Source organism: Lepeophtheirus salmonis, chromosome 4, assembly GCF_016086655.4.
Source record: "Lepeophtheirus salmonis chromosome 4, UVic_Lsal_1.4, whole genome shotgun sequence".
Taxonomy (NCBI): domain Eukaryota; kingdom Metazoa; phylum Arthropoda; class Copepoda; order Siphonostomatoida; family Caligidae; genus Lepeophtheirus; species Lepeophtheirus salmonis.
In genome coordinates, this window is record NC_052134.2 from 30161767 (window position 1) to 30187881 (window position 26115).

Below are 26115 nucleotides of genomic sequence, written 5' to 3' on the forward strand. Positions count from 1 at the left end.
CATTTTTTTGCTTCATTACAATACTTTATAAGTAGTGTTACAATCATCCGATTTATGCCAAATATGCATTGTTATGTTTAATAATTTGTTGCCAAGGAGGATCCAACTTCATAATGCACTTTTCGTATAATCCGTTGTCCCTATTGCAAAAAAATAAGACAACCAATTTTCACAGGTCTCTGTTTAGGTCAAATGTGTTCCCCCAAACGCGTTGGTCAATGACAGGAAAAGGTGATAATCACTTGTTGTGAGGTCTGTACTATAGGGTGAATGCATAAGAACTTACTATCTGAGCTCCTGGAGCTTCTGACGCATCATCAAAGATGTGTATGTTGTCTTGATGAAACAAGATTCCTCTGCTATTTGAGTTTCTTATTGTATCCAGCTTTCTGCAAAATGTATAAAACGGCTGATGAATTAAACATCAAATTGCTCGGCTTTCTATATATCAAAATAATAATAAAAAATACTTTTTCAAAGAATTAATACTTTACAATATTTTTATTTACGAGGGCTACAGTGTAATTTCTTACCCATGAAAATCATCATGGTAATTTATATGAAAGTAAATTAGCCAGAAAAGAAAAACAAAAGTTATCTCGTTTATCCCTTTAGAATTCTATGATCTTTTTACACATATTTATTTTCTTGCTACATATGTAGGACTAAAATAAACATGACATGAAGCAAATTAGAGTAATTTTTAATAGATTTTGTTAAAGGATATGTTACTCATCTACAATACATTGGGTTAAAAATCATGTATTTCGATTCAAGTAGATAATTTTAAAGGAATAAAAACTTTAAAAAAATAAATGGAACAACGTAGCTATCTACCCTGTCAGCAATTCCAAAATTTTGGAGAGGAAGTAGAGATCTGTTAAAAAGGCCCAACTGGACCTACATCCAAGATGTCCACCCCCTCGACTACACATTTTGGATGTATGACGAGAAGAAGGCCTGCAGTGACCTTGATCCAAATACCGAGGCCCTCAAAGCCACATTCAGCAATCACTAAGACGCCATGACAGAGGACTACCTCCACAGGGGGTGACAGGTCTTCCACCATCGCCTGGAAGCCATTATTGCCGATAAAGGCACCTACATTAATAATTAAGAGAGATCAGACACACATCTATTTAAATTTTCTTGAAATTCTATTGTTAATTAATAAATTAGATCATGTTGAAGTGTAAAATTCAAAGTGTTCAGATTTTAATGGACCACTTAGTATAAACAATATTTGATCTTAACAATGCGTGTTACTTCTGCTTTTTATCAGCCTTTTCATTACTTTCTATATTCAATTTCAAATTACTAAAACGGGGAAATTTATCACAGTTTTAAAACGATCTATTATAAAGTAGGGCAGATTTTGTTCATCTTTTAAAACTATGTAATTTATGATGCATTGAAAATTATTACAACATAATTTAAATTTGAGAAAGTACACTCAATATAACATGAAAATGGTAATTTTTTAACGTATTTCATTGCTTTTGTATATTCATAGAAAATATATATCATTTTTTTAAACTATTATATAAATGGCTAGAAGTCTTACTAAAAGATTACTTCTTATTTCCTTCTATATTTGAATGTATAATCATTTAATCATCTCAATTTTCATAGTGAGCAAAGGGACGTGAGGACCTAATCTTTTTGTAAAATATATTTCCCTATTACTTAAACATCATAATTTTAAAAGAAAAAAGATTTGATGTTTGATTTAGGATTCCAAAATACTGATTATAATTTTTGATTGACTAATAGCTTTAAATAAGAAACGAGTCATAAATAACATATATTTTGTGAGATAAAAAGATTATAGCTGAGTATCTTATTCGCTAATATAAATAAAGCTACAATAATTTAATAGTTTTTTCTGCAAAATTAAATACAAAAATTATTTATGAAAGAAAAAATCTTTTTAAGTGGATCTCTCCAATCAAATATACAAAAATATCCAATATCTGCATCGTATCAGTATCGCAATTTTTTCTTAGAAATTTCAAAATTTCCTGCAATACCATACTTGATGAATCAGAAAAAAAGGAGGGAATAGAATATACAAAGTTGTTATTTGTTTTTTTCAATTTGTGTAGCCAGAGAATGCTTAATTCACAGAGTACGGGCACTTAGACCAAACTATGCCTATGTGGAAAAACTGGCACCTGCTGTGGATGTAGTCCTCTGTCATGGCGTCCCAGTATTGGCTAACAGTGTCTTTGAGGGCATCACTGTTTGGATGATGGACAATGTAAGTCTTTCCCTCGACATACACTCATAAGGCGTAGTCAAGGGGCTTGGCATCAGGGGTATAGGGGGCCAAAAATATAAGAAAATGACTTATTCAAAACTATTCATAAAATTCTGGAAACAGAGGATTATTTCAGTGCTGGTGTCAAAAGTTGCCTCTTCACATTCACAAAGCTATTTTCACCCACTTTTTGAAAGTTATCTGGAGAGGCTGCTGTGAAGCCTTTGTATCTCTTGCATAGGGTCTCATGTACTTGAAAGAGACTGGCCTGGCTAAGGTTAGGCGGTAAATGAAAAAAATAATAATGCAATTGCCGCCAACAGACGATAAACAGACTCAATTACTACTATTTACTGGTGTTAGTTCCGCCACTGTGTTGAATCGCTGGCAGACAATATAGGAATAATATATTTTAAAGAAAATTCATTCATTAATTTGAGTAATGCAGATTTATCTTCTGGTCTGCGCCAAAGATCCAGACGATTTAGATCGAGCCCTCAGGCCGTATACTTTTTCCCTGATCTTTATTCGTAGCATATACAGAAAGAAATACAAAACATAATTGAGTATTGATTGAAATTCCTTGGAATAATTACGTTGTATTGACATAAATAAACATTTTATCTTAAAATTAGAATTCCTAGCCATGTCCCACACGTAAACACACTTTAAAATTCCAACAATCAAATAATCATTATAGAAAATCAGGCACTAAATGATACAAAACATCAAAATCAATCCTTTTGTCACCCTAGATCAAAGCGTTCACACCTCCGGGCATTTTTTTTAAGCAGTCCTATATATGTACTCTAACAATTTATATTTTACAATGTCAATAAAATGGTGTCCAAGGAATAACCACTCATCCTGGGTATTTTGAAAAAAAAGGCACATATCTTGCTTGAGAGGAAAAAACTATTGCTCTTATGTTTTTTCTAAGAATTAATTATCCACTTACCAATTTATTAACAATAAGAGCTTGGCGCTGGAAAGAGGGAAATGTACTGCTTGATTACCTTGTAGACATGCTGCACAAAATTGTTGCCTTTAAGGTATTCATATTTTCCTCTTCCCTATCTAGAAAAAAGAATTAAATTAAAAAGGAAACCAAAGGGCACTCGAAAAAAGCATGCAAATTAGTATTGAAAAACTTCCAACAATCTTTATAGGGATCGTAGTAAACAAATCAGACTGTCGCAATCTAGAATTGAAACGTTTTTTTCGTTTTTTTTTTCACATCGACAACTCCACATAAAAGAATTCCCTATTGTATTAGGCCAAGACAATGGCAGATTCAATTTTCTTACGAAATTTTGACATATCACATTCGATACATCAGCAAATGAAGGCGAAATCCCTATCTTTAATTGACAGGACCCTGGATGTAAACGATGTCTTTCAGATTTTGTAAGAGGAACCCGATATTTTCCATTATTTAGCAGGGAGATTGTGGCGCGGTTCAGGTCATGAATTATATTACTTTTTATATTGCTTTGTACAGTTGACCTAGTTTGAGAGATAGACTCCAAAAAAGTTCTGTAAAAAACTTGTCGATGTGTTTTGTTAACATTTCTTTTTACCTGTTATAGTAAATATAGGTATAACTACTGATACATTTCTAAATCCCTCTTTTGAGTCTACGTTTTACGGCCCTACATTTATGTACACCTTTTTTATATTTGTATATGAACGAAATAAGGGAAAGACTGAAAGAGTCAGGCCTTTTGACAATATGGTCTTATTATTAGGTATTCATTGTACTATAATGTTATCTATGTATAGTAACATTTTTAGAGAAAGCTCGATGGAATGGTTTGTTAATATATATTTTAATATAATAATATCGTTATGGGGTGACGTCAGTTGTATACAAGACGTTTTTTCTTGTACATACATATGTACAATGAAAGTCAAAAATTACATCATTCAAGGAAATGAGCATCTTTGCTTTTACATTCATATAAATGAATGTATATACTTATAACCCCATTTATGAAACACAGAGTTGTAATATTACATTAATGTCCATTAAATAGATACATGACCAGGATCACGTAGCCATATATGACGTCATTAATGTGTAATGTGCTATCTTCCTCCTCATTTTCCTTTCTCCTTAATTAGTTATTTATGTTAGATGGCACATAGGTAGGTATTTGAGCGACCATCTAATTTTTTTTTCTTTTTTAACCAGCTGTAAAAATGTGAGTCACGTGAGGAAGGAATTATTAAAATCCTAATTTGATAACGGTAGATAGGGTGACCCATTTCATTCCAAAAAATATATCTTTTTTTTTTCTTTATAAATAGATTGATTTATATTCATTGGAACTAAGTAATTGTTTAATTCGTTCAAGAATGAAGTAACAGTGAGTGTGGGAATACGAAGGGGCTAGGGCTCCATTTTCGCTATGTCATTTGACAAATATTAAAAATGATTATGTATAATCATAGATAAATAAATTCACAGAGACAACAAAGGGATTTTGTCATTGTAAGGTTACTTATATTAAAGCCTTCAGTGTGCCACAATGAAAAGCTGTCTTGAAAAAAAATTAGGATACCGGCCAGTCCATTAAACTCTGAACACTTTTAATTTTAAGCTTCAACAAGGTATTATTTAATAATAAAAGACAGAATTTCAACAAAATTAATATTATAAATAAATGTCTGTCTGAGCTCTCTTAATCATTAATGTAGCTGCCCTAAGCAGTAATGACGGCTTCCATGTGGAGAAAAGCCTGGCACTCTCATGACGTTTCAGCCTTGGCTGACAATGGCTTTTAGGGCCTTGGTGTTTTGATGAAAGAAACTTAAAACATTCCCATCGACATACACGCAAAAGGCGTAGTCACACGGGGACAAAAGTGTCAAAAAAGACTTCAAAAGACCAATTCAAAAGAGTTTTGTCTCGGAAAATATGGGTTTCTTTCATTGATGGTGTCAAAAATGGCCTCTTCCCCCTCACAAAGCTCTTTCCACTCACTTTTTTTATATCTCTGTTAAGTCTGGTGTAAAACGCCGAGATAATGGACTTGAGCGAATAGGTCTCGCCTGTTTTCTTTTCTCCTACTGGTCTAGTTTGTCCTTTTTGGCCAACCCTTATTCCTCTCCTACGTCTCGGACTTGCTGATAGCGTAGACGGTAGTCTTGGAGACGCCTAACTGAGTGGAGTGCGCTATTAAAAATTAGTTGATCACGTTCAAGTGTCTTTTTCTTATGAAAAATTCTTCCTTTTTTTTTTAAAGTGAGGATTGAAGCGTACAATGGTAGCTACAAAAATATAATATTTTAGCTATCTTTTTATATATACAAGCAACCTCATCGAAAACTGCTGGTTTACCAAAATTAGTATAAAGTAATGAATATAACAAAAATAAATTATCAAAAATATGAACTTAATGTTTTTACTATAAGCATAACAATATTTTGTTTGAATTCCCAAATTCATTTTTTATTTCATTGATATTTTATATTTATACAAGGATTTTTAGCATTTTAATGTAAATTTATGCATTTAAATGTTTGGAAATTTTAACAAAAGAATTCAAAATTTAAATAACGTAATTATTATATTGGTTCAATTGTTCATCATGCAATTAAATACATTTTATTTATGTTTTTCTTTTTAAAATAATTTATTTTTGTGTGTGATGTACGTCTTGCCTAGAAAAAAATCAATAAAAACGTATCTATTTCAAAGACAGAGACAGATTCGGACTTTGAACCTAAATAAAAGTGGTTCAGAATTGTGAGTTACGCACGTAAGACCATGTGTAGTTCTGATCTGACCAGATTTCTAGGATTCTATGGAAGGCATCTTTGATTTTTCGCTAATAAGTTGTTTACTACGTTTTTTTTCAAAAATGCACCAAAAGAATAAAAAAAATATAAAAAAACGAATTATTTTAATAACATAGCTTACATATTCAATACGAATTATAAAAGGGAATTATGACGAAGATGAGCGAGTTTAGCTTAGTATGTATCTTCAAACTTCATTATGGCTGAAGAATGAATATGGCAAGTTAGCAATGACAATGACAATAAATAAATCACTGAGTCAAACATTTGAAAAAATTGCTTTATATTTACCAATATCAGTATCTTCAAATGATGAATCATATGTTGCATTTTCAAGAGTGTCAAAAGGAGTTGCAGGTTTGATTATATTTACACCAAATGGACAGAAACAACAAAAAAATGCTGTATACATGGAGGTAGTACAATAGAAATTTACCTATTATATAATTATAGTTTTAGCTTAGGATTTCAACATAAACAAGCTAAAAAAACAAAAAATATGATGTCGCCCTCTGAAAATACCCTTTGTGTCAGCTAAAGTATATTACTTTATCTTTCATGCCTCTTATTGCCTCTATATACTTCTGTGAGTGTAATTCATATGGAACTCTTTTTTTTAAATTCGTATTGTATTAATATTATCAATAGAATAGATAGAACAAAATAATGATAAAATACATCAAGAGGGATTGCGATAAATTAATCACAAATAAACGTTATAGTTTAAAATAATGAACCCCCTAAATCAAAGCCCAACCCTTAACTTAATTTGAATAAAATATAGATTAAAATAATAATAAAATACATCAAGAGGGATTGCAATAAAATTAATCACAAATAAAAGTTATTGTTTAAAACTAACCCCTATATCAGGGATGTTCAACCTTTTAATAAAATGGGCTCTCCAGCATAGCTTAAGCACTGGTTGAATCTTATGCAATGTCTATTCTAAAGGCTACACCGAAGAAACTATACCGGGTGGTCCATTGAAATCATAGCACTTACTAATTCATAATTATTAATTAAGGTTGAGTGATTGAAATTAATTTATATTTTAATGCATATAAACATAAACAATTAGTTACTAACCAAAACAAATTTGAGCTTTCTAGCTCATATACAAGTCGAAAAAATAACACTTGAATGTGATCGACAAATTTCCATTCAAGTCCATGAGGGGCCATGCAAGAGATCTTGGGATTTCACGCCAGACTGTCCAGAGAACTATGAAAAAAGTGGGGGGGAAAAGTCTTGTGAGGTTGGAGACACGACCAATAAAAGAAATCCATTTCCTTCGTTGCAAGACTCTATTGAACTATTTTTTAACACTTTTAGACCCTCTACAGTCCTGATGCCAACCCCTTGACTACATCAATGGGGTTGGCATGTCAAGGGGAAGGCCTACAATGTCCATCATCCAAATACCGAGGCCCTCAAAGCCACTTTCAGCCATCACTAAGAGGCCATGACAGAGGACTACCTCCACAGAATGTACCACGTCTTCCACCGACGCCTGGAAGCCGTCATAACCGCAAAGGCAAGCTTCATTAATCATTAAGAGATTTCAGACACACTTCTATTTATAGTATGGATTTTGTTGAAATTCTATTGTTAATTAATAAATTATATTTTGTTGCATTTTAAAATTCAAAGTGTTCAGATGTTATTAGACCACTTGGTAGGTGAAGAAATGTTTCAGCTAAAAATGATTTGCGCTAGTTAGAAGATACTTGAGTCAAAAAATATTTTACAAGTAGTTCATCACTGCAAAAAGGTAGAGAGTCCCTATTCTTGTATGTACATATTTCTTCTAGAAGGAGGGGATGTGTTTTCCCCTATATCTTCCCTCCCATGGGATTTCCCCCAAAGGTATAAATGAAATATGACATTCATATTAATGCTTAATCTATTTCTCATATCATGCAGTACTTAAATAAAAAATGTATATTCCTTCTTGGTTAAATGCAAGAAATCGAATCAGATCTCCACCTTCCTTCACGAGTTTTTCTTTTCTCTCTTTTTTATATATTTATATAATCTTGAAACTATTTATAGAAGAAGAAATGAGTAAAATACACACACACAAACGTTAGAGCATCAAATTAATGCAATTCACGTTTCTATTACTTTCTCTTTATTCTTATAATATATATGATGGGATAAAGAAGAAGAAGAAGAAGGCAGTAAAGAAGCAGGAGAAATGAATAAAATGAGAGACAGAGGGAAAAAGAGGCCAAAAGAGTTTGAAACTTCTAAAGTGCCACTAAATTACAAATCAAAAACCATTTCCGAAATAATAGTGGAGAAATGATTAAAATAAATTGCTAAAAATAATTTTTTACATATATGGTGTGTCAACATAAAAGTAATTATGAGCAAAATTCAAGAAAAGGAAAAAAACCCAATTATTTTTTAACTTCATTTATTTATAAGGCCCCTTAGTTTAAAAAGCAATACTTTGTTAAACAGCGCACCTTAGTCCCATTCCTTTGTACTTTGATGTTTAAGCCTCATAAATTTTGTAAACAATTGTCTAAAGAAACTGTTAACAACAAATAAGTTATATCAACTGAGGCACCATTGAAGGCAGAATAGGCAATGTGACCGTCAATGGCCTTGCTCGTGAATTTGACAGCATCCAGACCACCATGCACCGCTTCGTGAAGTAATACTTAAATATTAATGTCCACAAGAGAACTCCTCCTCCAGATTTGAAGACTTTGGATTGAATAAAGCCTATGAACCGGTATCAAACCCTACTCAATAAGGTGAAGAAGAAACCTCTTGCCCTCTCCACTGCCTCAATTGTTCCCGCCTGGAGTTTTGCATTTGTGGTTACCTCGAGGGCAAGCTTTTGGGAGTTGCATGCACAACAAAAGACCAACTTAAGGCCGCCATCAACACTATGTCGAGCTTTGTAAAGAACTGCTGTCCAAAGTTCTGCACCAAGCTGGAAGATGTCATTAAGGAAAAAGAAGGTTATATTGATTGAGAATGTGAATAAGATGGCCAGAAGTCAGCCATATTGGTACTGAAGAAGTTATGGTTATTCTTGTCTGTATGAAACTGTAATGGACTTTTTGACGTTGTAGGTTGTCCGAATGAAGATATTCTCTGCAGCATTCTTGGCACTGACATCCGTGTAGAGGAGTTTGCACACAATTTGCCATACATAAATTCATTCGCACAGAAATACAAACTTTGTTATATAAATGAGGATTTTTGCAGACTTTTCGTTTATCAAAATCACCACGGGAATAACAATTTGAGCGTTTCCTTTTTTGCAAATTATACGTCGAAATTACATTCTTATAATAAGTTTTGCTGAAGATTTTGATAAATTGTTTAATAATTTAAAAGTAATAATTAAAAGTAAGAAACAAAAATTTGAGAATGACACCCGCTTTCAATTAGAGAAGATACCAGAATTCCGAGGAGTATTTCGTTTCGAAAACTACCTCAACGAAATTAACTTCAGTATTTAATTAGATACATCAACAATGTATTAAATTGTTTTAATCTAATAGACATTAAGTGAGATTTAAAAGTAGTTCCTGAGTGAACTCTCATATTATATGTACACCCCAAGATTTATCAAAATATCTTTCTTTGAATCTACATTCTATCACAATACTTTTCATTATGCCCTGAAACATTTAATCAAATAATTTGCAAATCTTTATTTTTCATGATAACTTCCTTTTTTGTATATTTAGCCATTTTTAATCAAAGTTAAGTAAATAGAGTTTTGCTTAAAAGCCTTTCCTTTGTGTTTCCTTTTAATTACTTGGATTCATCTTTTTTTAATTGTTAGGAGAACAAAGGTAGTTAAAAAATTATCATAATGTAGCTATTATCATATATAATACATGCAACCTCATCAAAAATTGATGAGTACTTATTTGATTCCCAAGGTTTGCATAAAATAATGAATCAAAAATAAAAATGTTATATTTTTACAATAAGAATAACAAATTATGTTTTGTAGAAACCCCAAACTCATGTTATTTTTCAGATTATTTTTAAATATATAATATTTATACTAGTATATTTACGAGTGCAAAATGAATAGTTAGTTTTAAAGAGCCTAATTATTTATAAGTAATAAAATACATTTTAGGGTTTATTTTATACCCTATTCACTAACTGCGTTATAAAAACATAAAATAAGATTGATTTTTTTTTTGTTTGCAAGATATGTGCAATGGTCCGATATACATATAAATATATTGAGATTTTTAGGAAGAGTTCTGAGTTCTTGGTCCGATAGTTGTAACTAAGAACTGATAGAACTATTTCTGACATGACGTTTTATTAGTTCAGCTGCAAGCAACCGTAATAGGAACGAAATAAAGATACCTACTACTCCGTATAAACCAAGAGTGTATATAATGGAATGACACCGATGTCGATCCTTAGTTCTACTGTGAGTTCAACACTTATAACTCCAAAGCGAGCCATCATTGTCTTTTTTTAAGAAAAAATAAACACTTTTTTTTCAAAGAGGATTAAAAACAACTAAATTTTGTTTAAAGTTCTCATAGATAGAGAAACAGTTCAAGACTAACAAACAACACTCCAAAATTGAATATTATTTGTCAACAGTGTGATTAATGTTTATAATGTAGCTAAGGGTGTGCCTGCACTAGAGAAGAAGACAATGATTTTAATCCATGTGGATACGCGTATTGGATTCCGTTCGTATATTGTGCCACGCAGATCAACTCCTGGACTTTGAAAACAATTTTCTCTATTTCCATTAAAGTACACAAATGATCTCCCTGATGAATGCATCTCTCTTTAGTATTGTTCACATCCATTCACGGCTCTGAAAACTTCTAGTGAAAGATCCCACGAAGATCCACTCACTAAAATCTTATTCTGTAGTAAGCTGAAAGACATATTGAATTATATCAGTCCAGAAACTGTTCCATTTTCCTAAATTCAGCGTCTTCTACATGGATTCTACGTTGTTCAAGCCGAGTTCCCACCTTTTTTAAGGGTTTTAGTGCGGTTTCTGGAAGCATAGGGATGAAACTGTCTCCATTCAAGGTTTCATTGTTAATCTCCGTCTTTTATGAGCATAGGCACAAGTTACTAAAGGGTTTTTCATAAGGAACACTGCAAAAAAAAATAAGGTTCGGTAAAAAACGACGCCATATTTATTATCTTCCTTCTATATTAAGAAACTTCATTCTTATAAATTTCATCATGAAGTGATATACACTTGATCAGCGATTGCAAATTATACATCCTTATTATTAAAGTAACTGTTCAATTGTCGAACTTAAAGAGTATTATGGCCATTTACGGTCCATTTAACAAGCCTGCACGTTCGACAATTACTCGTTTAGTGGCAAAATTTGAATCAAGTTATACGCTATATTTCAGTGGCAGTGAGACAAAGAAGTGCACTTAGTGAAGATAATATTAAGCCACTTACGCATCGGTTGCAGAAGATGAGGTTTTGTCTAAATCTTGTCATTTGTTTACATCTCTGTGACATCATTGTAGTGAACTTTACTGAGGATCTTGGCTTAAATGCATATAAGATTAAATTAGCACAACAAATAAAGTCTTTTGATCATTTCAGCACTGTAGATTTGTTGATTGGGCTCAACAAACAATTTAAATATGATCCTGACTTTCATCATAAACTAATCTTCAGTGTCAATCTCATTTTTTGCTCAGACGCTTTGTTAGTAAGCACGACACATCATTCCATCACAAGGAAAGTACTGTTTGGTGTGGACTTCTTGCTGGAAGGATCATTGGGCCATATTTTTTCGTTGATAATGATAATCACCACATTACTGTAAATGTAAATGGTTATTGCACCCTGATAATATTTTTTGGGGGCCCCAATTGCAAGGTATGTACTTTGTAAACATGTGATTTCCCTTGTGACGCAGTAAACATTACAATCAATTAATTGCAGAGGAAATTCGGTGGACTTCTGTAAACGTGCTCGTGGTTGTCATACTATATAAATCGATTTCTGTTAAAAAACTTTTTATGTTCATAATTTGTACTGAAAAAATTAATTTGGCAAAATCTATAACCGTGTGTGTTTTATTGATAAAAAAAAAGTTGAAAAACACTTTACTTTAGACTAAAATGTTCAGTTTTTAATAACACAGGGGAACAATTAGGGGGAGGGAAATTTGATACAAATGAATTGAAGACAATACTCGAATTTATCTATGAGCATAGAATCCTAAACTCCTCTGAGTCAACTAAATTTTGAAATCACTTGGATTATAGTAATTCGGGACTTTCATCCCACAGAGTCCTTCTTTTACCCTTAATACAATCCCCAAATTAAAAGTAGGATTAATAAAACTTATGTACAAGTATATTCTGTATATTGTTTTGAACTCGATATATTTCTATTTTTAAGCAGAAAAATCATAAAAAAACGACTCTCTTCTTTAGACCCTTATAACTTATTCATAATACATAGTGATGAGAAATATGATAGATTCGATTAAAAAAAATATTCAGTGTATAATTTAAAAAAGATGTATTTATAAATTTACATATCCAAGTAGTTTTGTTCCTTTTTGCACTTTTAAAGTGAATTCAGTTGACAAAAAGAAAAACTGAGATCAGTTTTGGATTCTGCGCTCAAAGATACATATATATCTTTTTGGCTTGAATTCATTTGTACAAAATGATTGTTCCCAATGTATAGTTAAAGAATAATTATAACTTTTGTGTATAATAAAAACACTGAACTCGAATTACTAACTTTTCCCCACTATTCTAACCTATTACAACCCTTCATATTTGCACTAAAAGTAGTTGTTATTAAAACAAAAGATCCTGCTCTCATATATTTTATTTCTCAATTAAGAATGTTCAAAGAGAAAACTTTTTATTAAACATTAATCATTCATACATCACAAATGTACATATAATAAATCTCTTGAGAAATGAAGGAAGGAAATAGAAGTTAGAGAAAGATAAGAGAAAAATAAAGTTTGAGTGAAAAAGTAGTGTTTTCTAATGCAATTACATCTCAAGTAAGTCCTTATCATATGTTGTATTTTACTTATTTGACGAATTGTATGCCTATATAATGTATATTGGATTTATTTTACAGCACGGGTGGGAAAACAGACACGATTTCGATTAGCAAATTTATAGAATTTATGAACGAACGACAGCGTGACCCACGTCTCAATGAAATGCTCTTCCCTTCTTACAACGAAAAGCGGTCCAAAGAGATCTTTGGCATGTACGAACCCGACAAGGAAAACATTGAAAAAAGTAAGTATAGCTAATATATATTTCAAATGAATGTATAATTTGGGATTTTGAGAAAGTTGAAACTTGTATAAGGAAATTGTACAAGTTCACAAGTTCCAACGAAAAATTAGATGAATCGTTTAGAGGAAGGAGTGGTCAGGGAACAGATGTAATTAGAAAAAAAATTTGGGCTAATGAAAGTACTACTTCCTAGTGTTAAATGGGAAAAAAAATAAACAACATACCGAAATAGGGCGTCTGCAGGGGTAAGCTAGCGGTGCTGTAACTACCCCCCTAAAAAAGGAATTTTTTATTTTACTAGAAATCATTTAGTCCGGATCCAAAATTTTTACATTAAATTAGGTATAAAAATTTAGTTTCTTGTAAATAACTATGGATTTTTGAAATTTTTTCCAAGAAATTTTATATTTAAAAATTGAATTTTTCGAAATTTCTTTCCTAAAAATTTTTTCTTGTAAATGGGTGTCGAAATTTTTCCTTTTGTCAAAAAAAAATTCTACTTGCTTTTATTTAAAAAAATTTAGTATGTGTGAAATTTAATTTTTCTGTGAAAAAATGTAAATTAAAAAAAAAATCCAGAAAGTTACATTTTTTGTGAATAGCTATAGATTTTTTCAAGCTTTAAAAATTTTAATATTATCCTTTTTTTGTGAATAAGTGTGTGTTTTTCTAATTTTTGAAAAAAAATTAAATATAACTCTTATCTAACACTTGACTATTTGATGAACATTACAAAATAATAAGTATTCTGTACACATTATAAAGGTCAAGTGCCCAATGTTATACAGGGTGTCACGACATAACTTCCTGTTCCAACAGGCAAAAGCAACAAGTTTTAAAAATTATAAATTTTTGTTTTTTTAATAAGAGTCCATATTTTAGGTTAAAGTTTTGAAAATAATATCAAATAGGTGAAGTCTTCCATTGTCCATACACTGAATAGACCGAACTTCGATATTTCAAAATCCGGTGGTTTTTTCATTTACTGTTTCTTTTTAAATAACTTTTCATTAAAAAGTTTTAGAAAGACAACTCTTTATTAAAAGATTTCAAACAAATATTAAGGCTATTTGTATAATTTAATTGGCAAAATATCTTATTTTATAGGAATGGATGATTAGTTTATTAGGTTATAATTTATTTGCAATTCAGTAGAGCTCAAAAAATATTGGTTTTTTCAGCATGACACCAAATCTGTTAAAATCAATTTTAGCTGGGAAAAACCCTTATCTGTGGATTTATACGTTCAAAGAATTTTCCTAATTTCAAATTATGAAATTAATCAAAAAATTGTTTTTTGTATATTAGAAATTGAAGCAATAAACTTATTTTCATACATGCACTAATAAAGTTCAGGTGGCAAATTGCAATGAGTATAATTTTAGAACATAATTTGTCAACCCATTTTTTATTACTCCAACGTATGATAGCGACTCACACAGCTAGTACTTTTTCTAAATACATAATAATAAAGTAATTAAAATATATCAAAGGTAAATTAATGATGCCATCAATTAATAGTTGCTGAATAAAATGACTCATGCTTTAATTATATACAGAAACAGAAATTGCAACTTTTACAATTTTCTTATACAAGTTTCAACTTGTACACTACATGCATACAATATATAATTCGAAATTCATTTGGTTTTTTTTAATAGACCAATTCAGTAAGAAGGGCTTTACAGAATACCTCATGTCGGATGAGAATGCTCCCGTACTTTTGGACCGATTGGACATATATCAGGACATGGATCAACCCCTGAGTCATTATTATATCAACTCCAGTCACAATACATATTTAATCGGTCGTCAATTTGGTGCCAAATCCAGTGTAGAAATTTATCGACAAGTACTCCTTGCAGGATGTCGATGTGTGGAATTGGATTGTTGGGATGGGAAGGATAAAGATGAAGGAGAGGTCATCATTACTCACGGAAAGGCCATGTGTACAAATGTGTACTTCAAGGACTGTATAAAGGCCATAGCAGACTGTGCTTTTGTGACTTCCGACTACCCAGTAATTTTATCGTTTGAGAATCATTGTAATAGAAGCAATCAGTATAAGATGGCCAAGTATTGCAATGATATGTTTGGGGATTTATTGCTTAAGGAACCAATCAAAGACTTTCCAGTAAGTAAATACTTTCTTCTAATCATATCAGACGAATCAGTCGAGTACTTATTTTCTTTCTTTTTGCACATATGTGCAATCAACTGCATGGAATTAGATATACGAACGGGAGGGGAGCTAATGAATACATTCATTCTTTTTTTCTCCAATAGGCCTGTCTTTGAATCATTATTTACATCCAAAAGACAGCGCAAACACAATATGGTCATCAACAATATTTATAATGTCTTTTGGCAATATCATCATGCATTTTCAAATCTGTTTTTTTTTTCTTGTATTGTTGAGCTTTTGTTATTAATTGTTTATTGCCATAATATTTATTTTAATAATTTTATATAATATTAAGATACTCCATTGGTCTTCAAACGAGTAGTAAGGAAGACTGAAAAAAGTTGATCATACCGTAGAAATCGAGCTGAGATTTAGATACAAAAACGTGGCTTGTCAAAGGTTAAATAAATTTATTTTGAATTGATCTTAATCGTGCAGAACAATCTCATTTCATAGTTTTTGATGAGGGGGAAATATACAATCAAAATTTTTAAAGTTTGTAATTTCATTTTTTATTCTATGGTATTTCACCTTATTCAAAAATAATCGTTTTCTAGACATGTATTATACAGGTATGGTACTTGTCATTTTCTACTTGGTCTAGCCAGTGTGTGTATCAACCTGTTGCCTAACGACACATGATGGAGAAGGTTTTGCTCGTATATTAGCTGTAATTGATATTCTCCAAAGCTAGCAAAATAATCTACCTTTTCTGATGTTTAAAGGACTAAAATAGTGATTTTACACGAATAAGGCCATTATGAGCAAAAAAATGCCGTGAAGATGTGATGTAACAAGACAACTGTTCACACATGACTGACTATAATGACTGAATTATAAATCAAGGCTTGACGCCATTGACACTAATCACCTTTGTGATTATGCAGTTCCCTTTTTTTTCTTCCACTCTATTAATTAATTGCTACACAGATGATCTTCTTATTTATTAAAGAGACAGAATATTGTCCAAATATACATGTAGTATATGAATTGTCTGAATATTGATAGTTTTACATAAAATGAGAGTACAATTACCCCACTCTCTTCCCTCCCATATAATTTTCGTAACTAAAGAATGAGTGCAAGGAGTAGGCTGGAGCGAAGCTTATGGTAGTCCTGAATTAAGAGCTTTGTTAATGTCAGATGCCTTATATTTGATTGGGGAGAGAAAATGAATTACTGCAATAAAGATGAATAATTTTAGCATCCATTTACCTCTCGAGCCTCCTGGCCTTCATAACCTCTGTCAGAAGATGGAGATGGGTCTTTATATATGGTGAAAATCGCAAATCCCCTTTCACGGCCCATTGACAGTTATAGCAGCCACGGAAAAGTTGTTGGCGACGAGAGTCATCGATTTGGTGAGATCTTTCTTAAAATGTATCCTCCACTTCCTGCTTTCCTGGATGAGTATTTTCCGTCATTCTTCATCTTGGCCACCATGAAAACCAAGCTCCTGGAGCACTTATCAATGCCCATAATCCTTGCCACCTCCACTTCAGTATCTAGGAGATCTGAGATGCACTGTCTTTTGGCTTTGTGATCACTCATGATGACGAAATGAATAAATGTTTATTTTTAGTTTGTTAATGCACAACAGAGAGCTGAACCAGAATATCGAAAGATAATCCCTAAGCCTTCCTCTATGAATGAGAAAATTAACTTTATTTAACAATCCATGTTTTATTCCCCAACCCTGTAGACTTTGGTGTTGACCTAAACGTTTTGCTTGAAGATGAAGTTTATCACTTCAATAAATGAATGAAAACATTAAGTATCATAAACGAAAATAGAAAGCCATGATTTATTATTCTTATGAAAATTGCTGAAGATTGATTAATAATGATGTCACTGACTCATATCTATGAAGACTTTATTTAACAAATAATATACTGGAGAAAACTGATTTTCCCATAATAATCATCATATTCATGTTCAAATGTACGACATAAGTAAATCAGTAATACAAATCAATTTTTTACTTAGCCATTTATAATTATATTAATTTAATTAATAAATTCAAAACTGGAGAATAACTTGATATATTAATATTGAGAATAGTATAAATAACTTCCTCACTGCACAAGAAAATAATTTTTCAACTTAAAATAAAAGGTCTATGAATAAAAAATCTGATAGGCAATTTTCCCAAGGCTATTACTATACTCCATATTTAATTTTGCTCTAACAGAAATTATCACAGCTCAAGTTTTGATCAGAATTTTTACAAAAGTGAGGTTTTGTTATATTATTATAGTCACTTGCTATTGTTTGCATTTATAAATATTGGCTACATCTTCAAATACGACAAAATGGTAGCTAAAATAAGTTATGTGCTAGAAAAGCACGAATGCAAAAAGACCGATTGTCAGCGACTTCCGAATCAGCCGGACAGCCATGTATGGTTTAATAAATGATTTGAACCCCAAGGAACAGTTGCTTAAAAGTATGGACAAGGAAGGAAACGAACCGTTAGTTCAAAGGCAAAGATTATACGTGTCAATTACAGACTCTCTAGAAATGTAGTGAGTACAATTCGTGGTATGTCCAAGAAGATGAATGCGAGAGAGTTTATGTTCCGAAGGATCATTAAAGGTCAATTGAAATGAAATTCAAGAGCAAGGGGAAACAACTTATCATTAAGACAGCCACAAGGGAGAAGAGGTTGTCCCGAACCAAACTTCTCCCAAGAACATGTGGCATCCCATCTCCCGGGATCTTAATACTTTGGATTATTCCGTCTAAGCAAAGGCTGGGAGAGCTACCTGCAAAAATCCTCAAGGGTCTGAAATATCTTTTCAGTCCCCCATCAAGCCTGCTCGAGCTAACTTGTCAGAAAACTACGTCTTTAAGGTATGTGCGGCATTCAGGAAGAGGATGGAGGTCGTCATGGAGGGCAAGGGAGGTCATATTAAATAAACAATGTCGATTTGAGTTATAATTCACCATAAATAAACTTAATTTTGGTCTCACTGTCTTCATGAACTAGTTTTCAATAAGGTTTGAAAACAATCTTTAGAATAAACTTAAATATTACGAATATAATACTAAATGATAAAGATTCAAACATCATTCTACATCGGCTGCTATTGGTAAATAAACAATGACTTATTAATGTTTTCTAAACAAACGCAATTGGTTGGATTTTTTTTTTTTTTTTTTTTTTTTTTTTTTGTACTCATTTACATCTTTACCTGACCTGTTTGACGTAAAGCAATTAGCAATTAGAAAACCTAAAAATATATTGCGGTCTAATAGATGAAATTTAGGTTGAAATGAAATGAGACTCTTGTGTCGTTACTAAAATTTGCATGTTTGAGAACTACAACTCGTTAAAAGTGATAGTCCATTATTTTTAAAATGCACTTTAATGTTAGAAAAGAGTAAATCCTCCATCATCAAGCTATTAAAAAATAAAAAGTAAATTCTGTTAAGTTATTACCTCTTAATATAAAGTGTAAACATTTGACATCCTAATTGAAAAGGTAAACATCCATTGAAACTCTAAATAAACAATCCTTTTTTCTTCTTCTTTTTTTCAGTTAAAAAAGGGCCAACCCGTTCCACCACCAAGTAAACTCAAACGCAAGATTCTTATCAAGAACAAGCGCCTCAAACCCGATATCGAAAAAATAGAACTGGAAGCCTTTCTCAAGGGAGAGTTTACGATAGGAGACGAAGAGTCGGAGGACACCACAGCTGAATCTGGAGAAAAGAAAGAAGAGGAGACGGATAAACCTGTTGCTCCAAATTATTCAGGTTCCACGGTGAATGTTCATCCTTGGCTCAGCTCCATGGTGAATTACACACATCCAACAAAGTTCCAAGGGTTTGACGCAGCTGAGGCCACTGATGAACACTTTAAAATGTCTTCTTTTGCTGAGCCTGCAGCCCTGGGATATCTCAAATCACAGGCGATTGAGTTTGTGAATTATAATAAGAGGCAGTTCAGCAGATTATATCCAAAGGGTGCGAGAGTGGATTCGTCTAATTATATGCCACAGGTTAGTCAAAGCTCTACTTGTTTTTTGTTTTTTTTTATTGTATGCCCTTAATCACGCCTCATTATACACGTACATATATGTCTGTATATTTTTTGTGATTAATGAAGCAGAGAGAGAATGGAACAAAAAAATTGAATCTCTTTATTGGTTAAATGAGTCTTCAATTAAAAGGCACTTAAACTTAATGAAACTTCATTAACCTCCCATTTTACATCGCAGAATTGATTGACTTATCTTAATTTGACTCAAATACAAATATAGATTTTCTGGAACTCTGGGTGTCAGCTCGTCGCTCTCAACTTCCAAACCCCAGATCTTCCTATGCAGCTAAACCAAGGAAAGTTTGAGTACAACGGAAACTCTGGTTATCTTCTCAAACCTGATTTCATGCGTAGATCTGACAAAACATTCGATCCATTCGCCGAAACCCCTGTGGATGGTGTCATTGCAGCCCAATGTAATGTAGAAGTGATTGCAGGACAGTTTTTATCTGAGAAACGAGTGGGTACGTATGTAGAGGTGGACATGTACGGTCTTCCTACAGATACCATTCGTAAGGAGTTTCGAACCAAGGCTATTCCTCAAAACGGTCTCAATCCCATGTATGAAGAGGAAGCGTTTAGATTCCGTAAAGTCGTTCTTCCAGAGCTTGCTGTACTTCGCTTTGCTGTGTATAACGATGAAGGAAAACTCTTGGGTCAAAGGATCCTTCCTTTCAATGATCTTCAAGCAGGATATCGGCACATTTCCCTAAAAACAGAGGGAAATTTCCCCATGTCCCTTCCTATGTTGTTTTGTAACATTGAGCTCAAGATTTATGTGCCTGATGGTCTTGGAGATTTCATGGATGCACTCTGTGATCCACGAGCCTTCTTGTCTGCTCAAGAAAAACGTGCAGAACAAATGAAAGCCTTGGGTATTGAGGAGGGTGATATTAGTGCTGATGTGATTGAAAGTACAGGTGATAAAAAGAAAACCTGGAGAGAAGGGTGGAGCAGGAAAGAAGGATGAGAAAAAAGAGGGTGAGTTGATTCAGCATTTCAGGTCCTTCCTTTTGTAAGCCCAAATTTTCTTTTGCAGAGGAGTTGGTCCTTTTACCCATTACGGTCGAGAGTCTCCGAACAGAAAAAGCATTCCTCAAACAAACCAAAAAAATATCAAAAAGAATTGGACGGTCTTGCTAAAAAACATAAGAAGGAAAGAGACTCCCTGATCAGTTCCCAAATCAAGACCGTTGAGAAAATTGCAAAGTCCAAAAAGTAAGTTCCTTCAAAATAAGAAATACTCTATAGATTGGACCTGCAATCTTTTTTTCTCTTCTTTGTCTTTGACGAACTACTCGTAAGTGCTATTTTTAGAGTATAATAGGTTTGAGATTAAAAAGAGAATAAAATTAAAACAATTGTGAAATGAATGTCTTAATTTCATCAACTTTTCTTTTACTTTGTCTGATCTAGTTATTTTATGTAAAAAAAGATTATTTAATTTCAAAAGACATTTTTTATTATACGGTTGTTTTAATTCAATTTTCTAATCTTTTCATAACTATTATACTGATAGATCAATTGAAAAAATAACCTTAAGTTGGTTAAAAAAAATGCAATTCCCACAAACTTTAACCTTACCGGATCAACTTTGAGTGCATAACAACCGAACTTTTCCTCTTCATCCAAAAGGTTAGGTGACCTATAGAATTAATTTCCGGTTAGTTTCATTTTAATCAGTTGTCCAGATGGAGAAACACGTTCACGCATTAAGTAATGTTTGGCAAGTTAGACATTTTCAAAATCCTTTGAATGCAAATAACTCCAAAGTTCATTATAAAAAATCTCTGGAATTAGTATTATCGGATTTCCTTTGTTCAAGAATTTTGAATTGGTGCAATTAATCCATATTAGGTATATTAGAACCACTTCTAGGGCCGCTTATGGAAATTATTATTTATTTTTTTTAAATTAAAATGGTAACATTATGTTTTTACTTCATAAATAATTACAAATGCATATATTGACATATAAGAGTTGAAACCAAGTGATACCAAAGGTTTGAAGTGGTATCGCACGCCCTAATACAGTTTTGATATTCTGATTTTTTTTCATTAAGAGTATATCCCTTGAAAAAATGTAACACAGAGAAAAATGGGAAACTAGGCCAGATAATGCAAATCTTTTATTTATCCAAAAATGTGTATATTCACAAGATCGACTGATGGTCAAACCATAATTTGACTATCAAAGTAATAGTACCAACTCTGTGGCTCTTTATGCAAGATCAATATTTTTCTTTATTGAGTAAAATATTTTCTCTGTGGGAGAATTGAGGCAGTAATTTAAGCCCGTGAAGATCATAATGAAAATTTATATTAGTTTAGCATCCATGCTATTAAATAAAACCCACAAATTTGTTACAATTAAGTCCAAGTTTGTTCCAATAATAATACAATAGTGATTTCATTCCCAGTAAATTCGTTCGTTGTAAAATTCATCCCTCGAAACTTCATTTCCCCTTTGAAGGGGATATTTAGTTACGTCATAGGGTTTGATGTTCCTAAGCTAGTAAGTAGTTTTTGTGTAGGGCTGCAGAGAGAGGGCTGGGTAGTTGGCAGTTGGGACTGGAGCTGAGTGATGACTAGTGGGGGATGGGAGACGGATATGAATGATTTATTGTGTTCATGGATTAGAAATCGTCATCATAAATCTTTAATCTTGAGTAGAAATTGAATTCTGATCCGTGGATATTATTCATACCTTGCAGAAATAGCATTGAATCTCTTTTCACAATTCAAATCTACGTTAACAATAAGCAAGTTTCCTCGGGCCACTCATTCCCTTGTCATGGATTGCTTACTCACCCCTGCTTCAAGTTCAGCTCTGAATTGAAATTCTAACATAATCATCATCCCTCATAGGATCATGCTTGGACTCCTTCTACACCCCTACAATAAAATACTACCTAGTTTAGAAACATAAACAGTATAACTTCATTGAATATCCCCTTCAAATTGGGAATATAATGTCCAAGGATGAATTTTACTGGGAGTAAAATCACTGGGCATGGTTGGTAGAACACGACGCTGTAGTCCCGTAGTACAGGAAATTACTTGTACAAACATATATATGTGAATATTTATTCCAAAAAAATATTGTAGAGATGATGTGGAGTCGGATCCAGCTGTGATAGAGGCCGTTCAATCCCAAACGGAAAAATGGACTGAAATGCGCAACCGTCAGCGTAAAGAAGAGTGGGAAACGCTCAAAACGCAACTAGGAACACAGGAGACTGTCTTTAAGAAGGTATTTGAAACTGTGAGGGCGGCACAATGTAAAACCATGGATGTGTTCTTTGAAAAGTAAGTAATTATTTTTTTTTATAATTTTCTTCTAAATAGAGTATGACCCTTTTTTTCTACCCAACCAGTCTCCCTTTGACTTTTTTGAGGTTGCGTGTATTTTCTTAAGTAAGAGCTACAATATTATGTCTGTACTGCTGTACCCCTCAGTCCTCACACTGAAAAAAAAGGAACAAATTTAAGCAAAACAGTGAATTAGATTAACTAAACCTAAATTGGTAAATCTTGAAATAAGTCTTAAGCAAAGAATTTTCAAAAAAAAGAGAATTGCATGTAATCTGATTTAATGTTTCATTAGCAAAATTGAAATTATTGTGTATAATATCTAGATTGAAAGGAATTAGAAGCATTTTTATCAAGCTCGACGTGTATTATATCCTTGTTCACTAGTTGGTGGGTTCGATAATATTTGGTTTATTTAAGAAATGAAAACATACTGAGTGGTTCATTAAATTCTGAACAAAATAAATTATAAACTTTAACACCATATAATATAATTAATTAACAATAGAATCGTAACAAAATGAAGACTATAAATTAATGTGTGCCTCAGCTCTATTAATATTTAGTGTAGCCGCCCTGAGAGGCAATTGGTTCCAGGCGGCAACGGGAAACATCACTGCGGATATAGTCCTCCGTCATGGCGTTCCAGTGCTGGCTGACAGTGTCTTTGAGGGCATCGGCGATTAAATGAGGACACTGCAGGTCTTCAGAAATCAGGACTGTAGGGGGACAAAATTATCAAATTTCTGTTCTTTTTTGTCTCCATCCTACTTTTTTTAGGCGTATAATTTTAAAAAAATTTATTCATTTGTTTTCTACCAGATAATTTTATTAAATATTTTTATGAAATGTGATAAAGGACTATACATTTTTTTGATTTTTATTATCTTTTGACTCACTGTGCTAATTAATTGTTGTATTGACTTTTGTATAGGGATTTAATTATAACTAAAATGTTTATTTATACAAGTAACTTCTCAAAACAAATAAAGTATGTACGCGGAAAAAAAATGGTTCAAAAGAACTCAAACGAGTCTTGCAAGAGAGGAAATGGGTTAATTTTGTTGCTGGTGTCAAAAATGGCCTCTCCACTCTCACAATGCTCATTCCACTCAGTTTTTTTATATTTTTCTGAAGAGTCCTTTGTGAAACACAGAGATACCTTGTATAGCCTGTTTTTTCAACTCATCTGGGACAAGTTTGGCCATTTTGAGAGAGCCCTTTATCCTCTCCAACGTTTCGGACTTGCTGACGGCGTAGACGGCTATCCTGGAGGCACCCAACTCCTTGGAGTGCGCAAATGGAAATTCGTCGATCACGTTCATTATTTATTGAACTAGTAAGTGTTCAGATTTCAATGGACCGCCCGCTAACATTTGTATTAAGTATTTTATAGAGACTATTAAAGCCAAGGATCGGGAAAAACTATAAAAGATATTAAAATAAATAGAAGGTTATAAACAAAGAAGGAAGTTCCCCTTTTTGCCAATAGTTTTTTCCCTCTTTAAGAGTACAAGCACTTCAAATACATATAGATCTTTAAAGGTACCCCTATATCAAAGTGGATCAATTTCTTAATAGAGGTAAGCCCATTTGATTCGACCTCAATTTAAGTAGTACATACAATAATACCCCATAATGGGAGCCCCATTAATTTGATCATCATTAAATTAAGAGTACAGGGTGCAGCTTTTATTTAACAACCAACATGATTTCTTTAAATGTATTTTATCTTAAACTTATCATCAGATTTTAATTAAACCAATGCCAATTGAATATACTCAATATATTCCCCTTTGGCGTCAATAACAATCTGGGTGACTTTGGAAGCGGGAGATAGTTTCAATTTGTTTCTTCTCAGTGTTGGAGCATTTTTTTTACCAAATTATCAGACTAAAGTTATAAATACACATGTTCGTTTCTTGTATCTTGACAGAAACTTTATATAACTTAAAAAAGTAATGAATAATTAATTACCAGTAATAAGTACTGATGCAAAAGAGGAGGAAAAAGGGAATCAGAAAATTTACCTTATTTCCTCAATGCTGGAAAATAAATAAAAAAAACCACCCAATTCTCTAATTCCGATTAATCATTACATCAGTAGTTAAATCAGTTAAACGAGTTGGATTCCTGTATTACTCGAAAAATACTTGACATCAGGAAAGACAAATTTTTTGTGTAAATAACTAAAACTCGTCCAAAATATCCAATGAAAAACTGATATAGTTGGCACTCGAATCACAGAAACTAAAAATATTTATAAGAGTCTTGAGTAATCAAGTATCTAGTTACCCAGTGGTCCATTTAAATCTGAACAATTTGAATTTTAAGCTTCAACAAGATATTATTTATTAATTAACAATAGAAATTCAATAAAATTATTACTATAAATAGATGTGTTTCAGATGTTTTTTACTGATAAATATAGCCACCCTTAGCGCCAATGATGGCTCCCAGGTGGTGGTGGAAGTCCTGGCACCCTCTGCAAATGTATTACTATATCATGGGGTCCCAGTGCTGGCTTATAGTGACTTTGAGGGCCTTGGTGTTTGAATGAAGGACACTGCAGGCCTACCCTTCTACCCAAAAGGTTTAGTCAAGGAGGTTGGCATCAGTACAGTAGGGAGGTCAAGAGTGTCAAAAGGAGATCAATAGAGGAGATGGGTTTCTTTCATAGATGGAAAATCCGGTCTTTATACCCTCACAAGTCTCTTCCTACCCCCTTTTTTATATATATCTCTCTAAACAACCTTGTCTGAAACCCGAAATTTCTTTTATGGACTTAAGGGATTGGTCTGGACTGTATTTTAAACTCTTCCGAGTCCAGTTTGGCCTTTTTGTCAGAACCCTTCTTCCTCTCCAACGTTTTGGATTTACTGACTTCGTAGACTTGTTGATCAAGTTCAAGTGTCATTTTCTCGTCTTGTACGTAAACTACAGATCCTAGGTTTTTTTTGTAACTAATTGTTTTAATATATCGCAATATGAATTATTTTTAATCACTCAACCACCATATTTAGTTAATGAATTTCTAAATGTTCTGATTTCAAGGGACACCCAGAATTTATTTTCCATATCAAGGAATATCCCATTATTCCAACGAAATACTAATTTATAATCAACTATTCAAAAGAAACTATAATGAATCTACGAAATGTACAAATATTTTTCATATGTAATTATTCATAAAAAAGGATAGGAATGGACCAATAGCCTACAGATTATAAAAAATGTA

General features: G+C 32.5%; 1 protein-coding gene across 1 annotated transcript in view; it reads left to right on the forward strand.

The window, feature by feature from the left end:
- The window catches only part of LOC121116655 (1-phosphatidylinositol 4,5-bisphosphate phosphodiesterase-like), a 154146-nt gene that overhangs the window by 61003 nt on the left and 67028 nt on the right, over positions 1-26115 (forward strand). The window contains 8 exon segments of the mRNA XM_040710924.2: positions 13170-13336; positions 14998-15470; positions 19064-19525; positions 19787-20470; positions 20514-20547; positions 20606-20667; positions 20669-20784; positions 22674-22874. Coding sequence (XP_040566858.1) covers positions 13170-13336; positions 14998-15470; positions 19064-19525; positions 19787-20470; positions 20514-20547; positions 20606-20667; positions 20669-20784; positions 22674-22874 — 2199 coding nt within the window.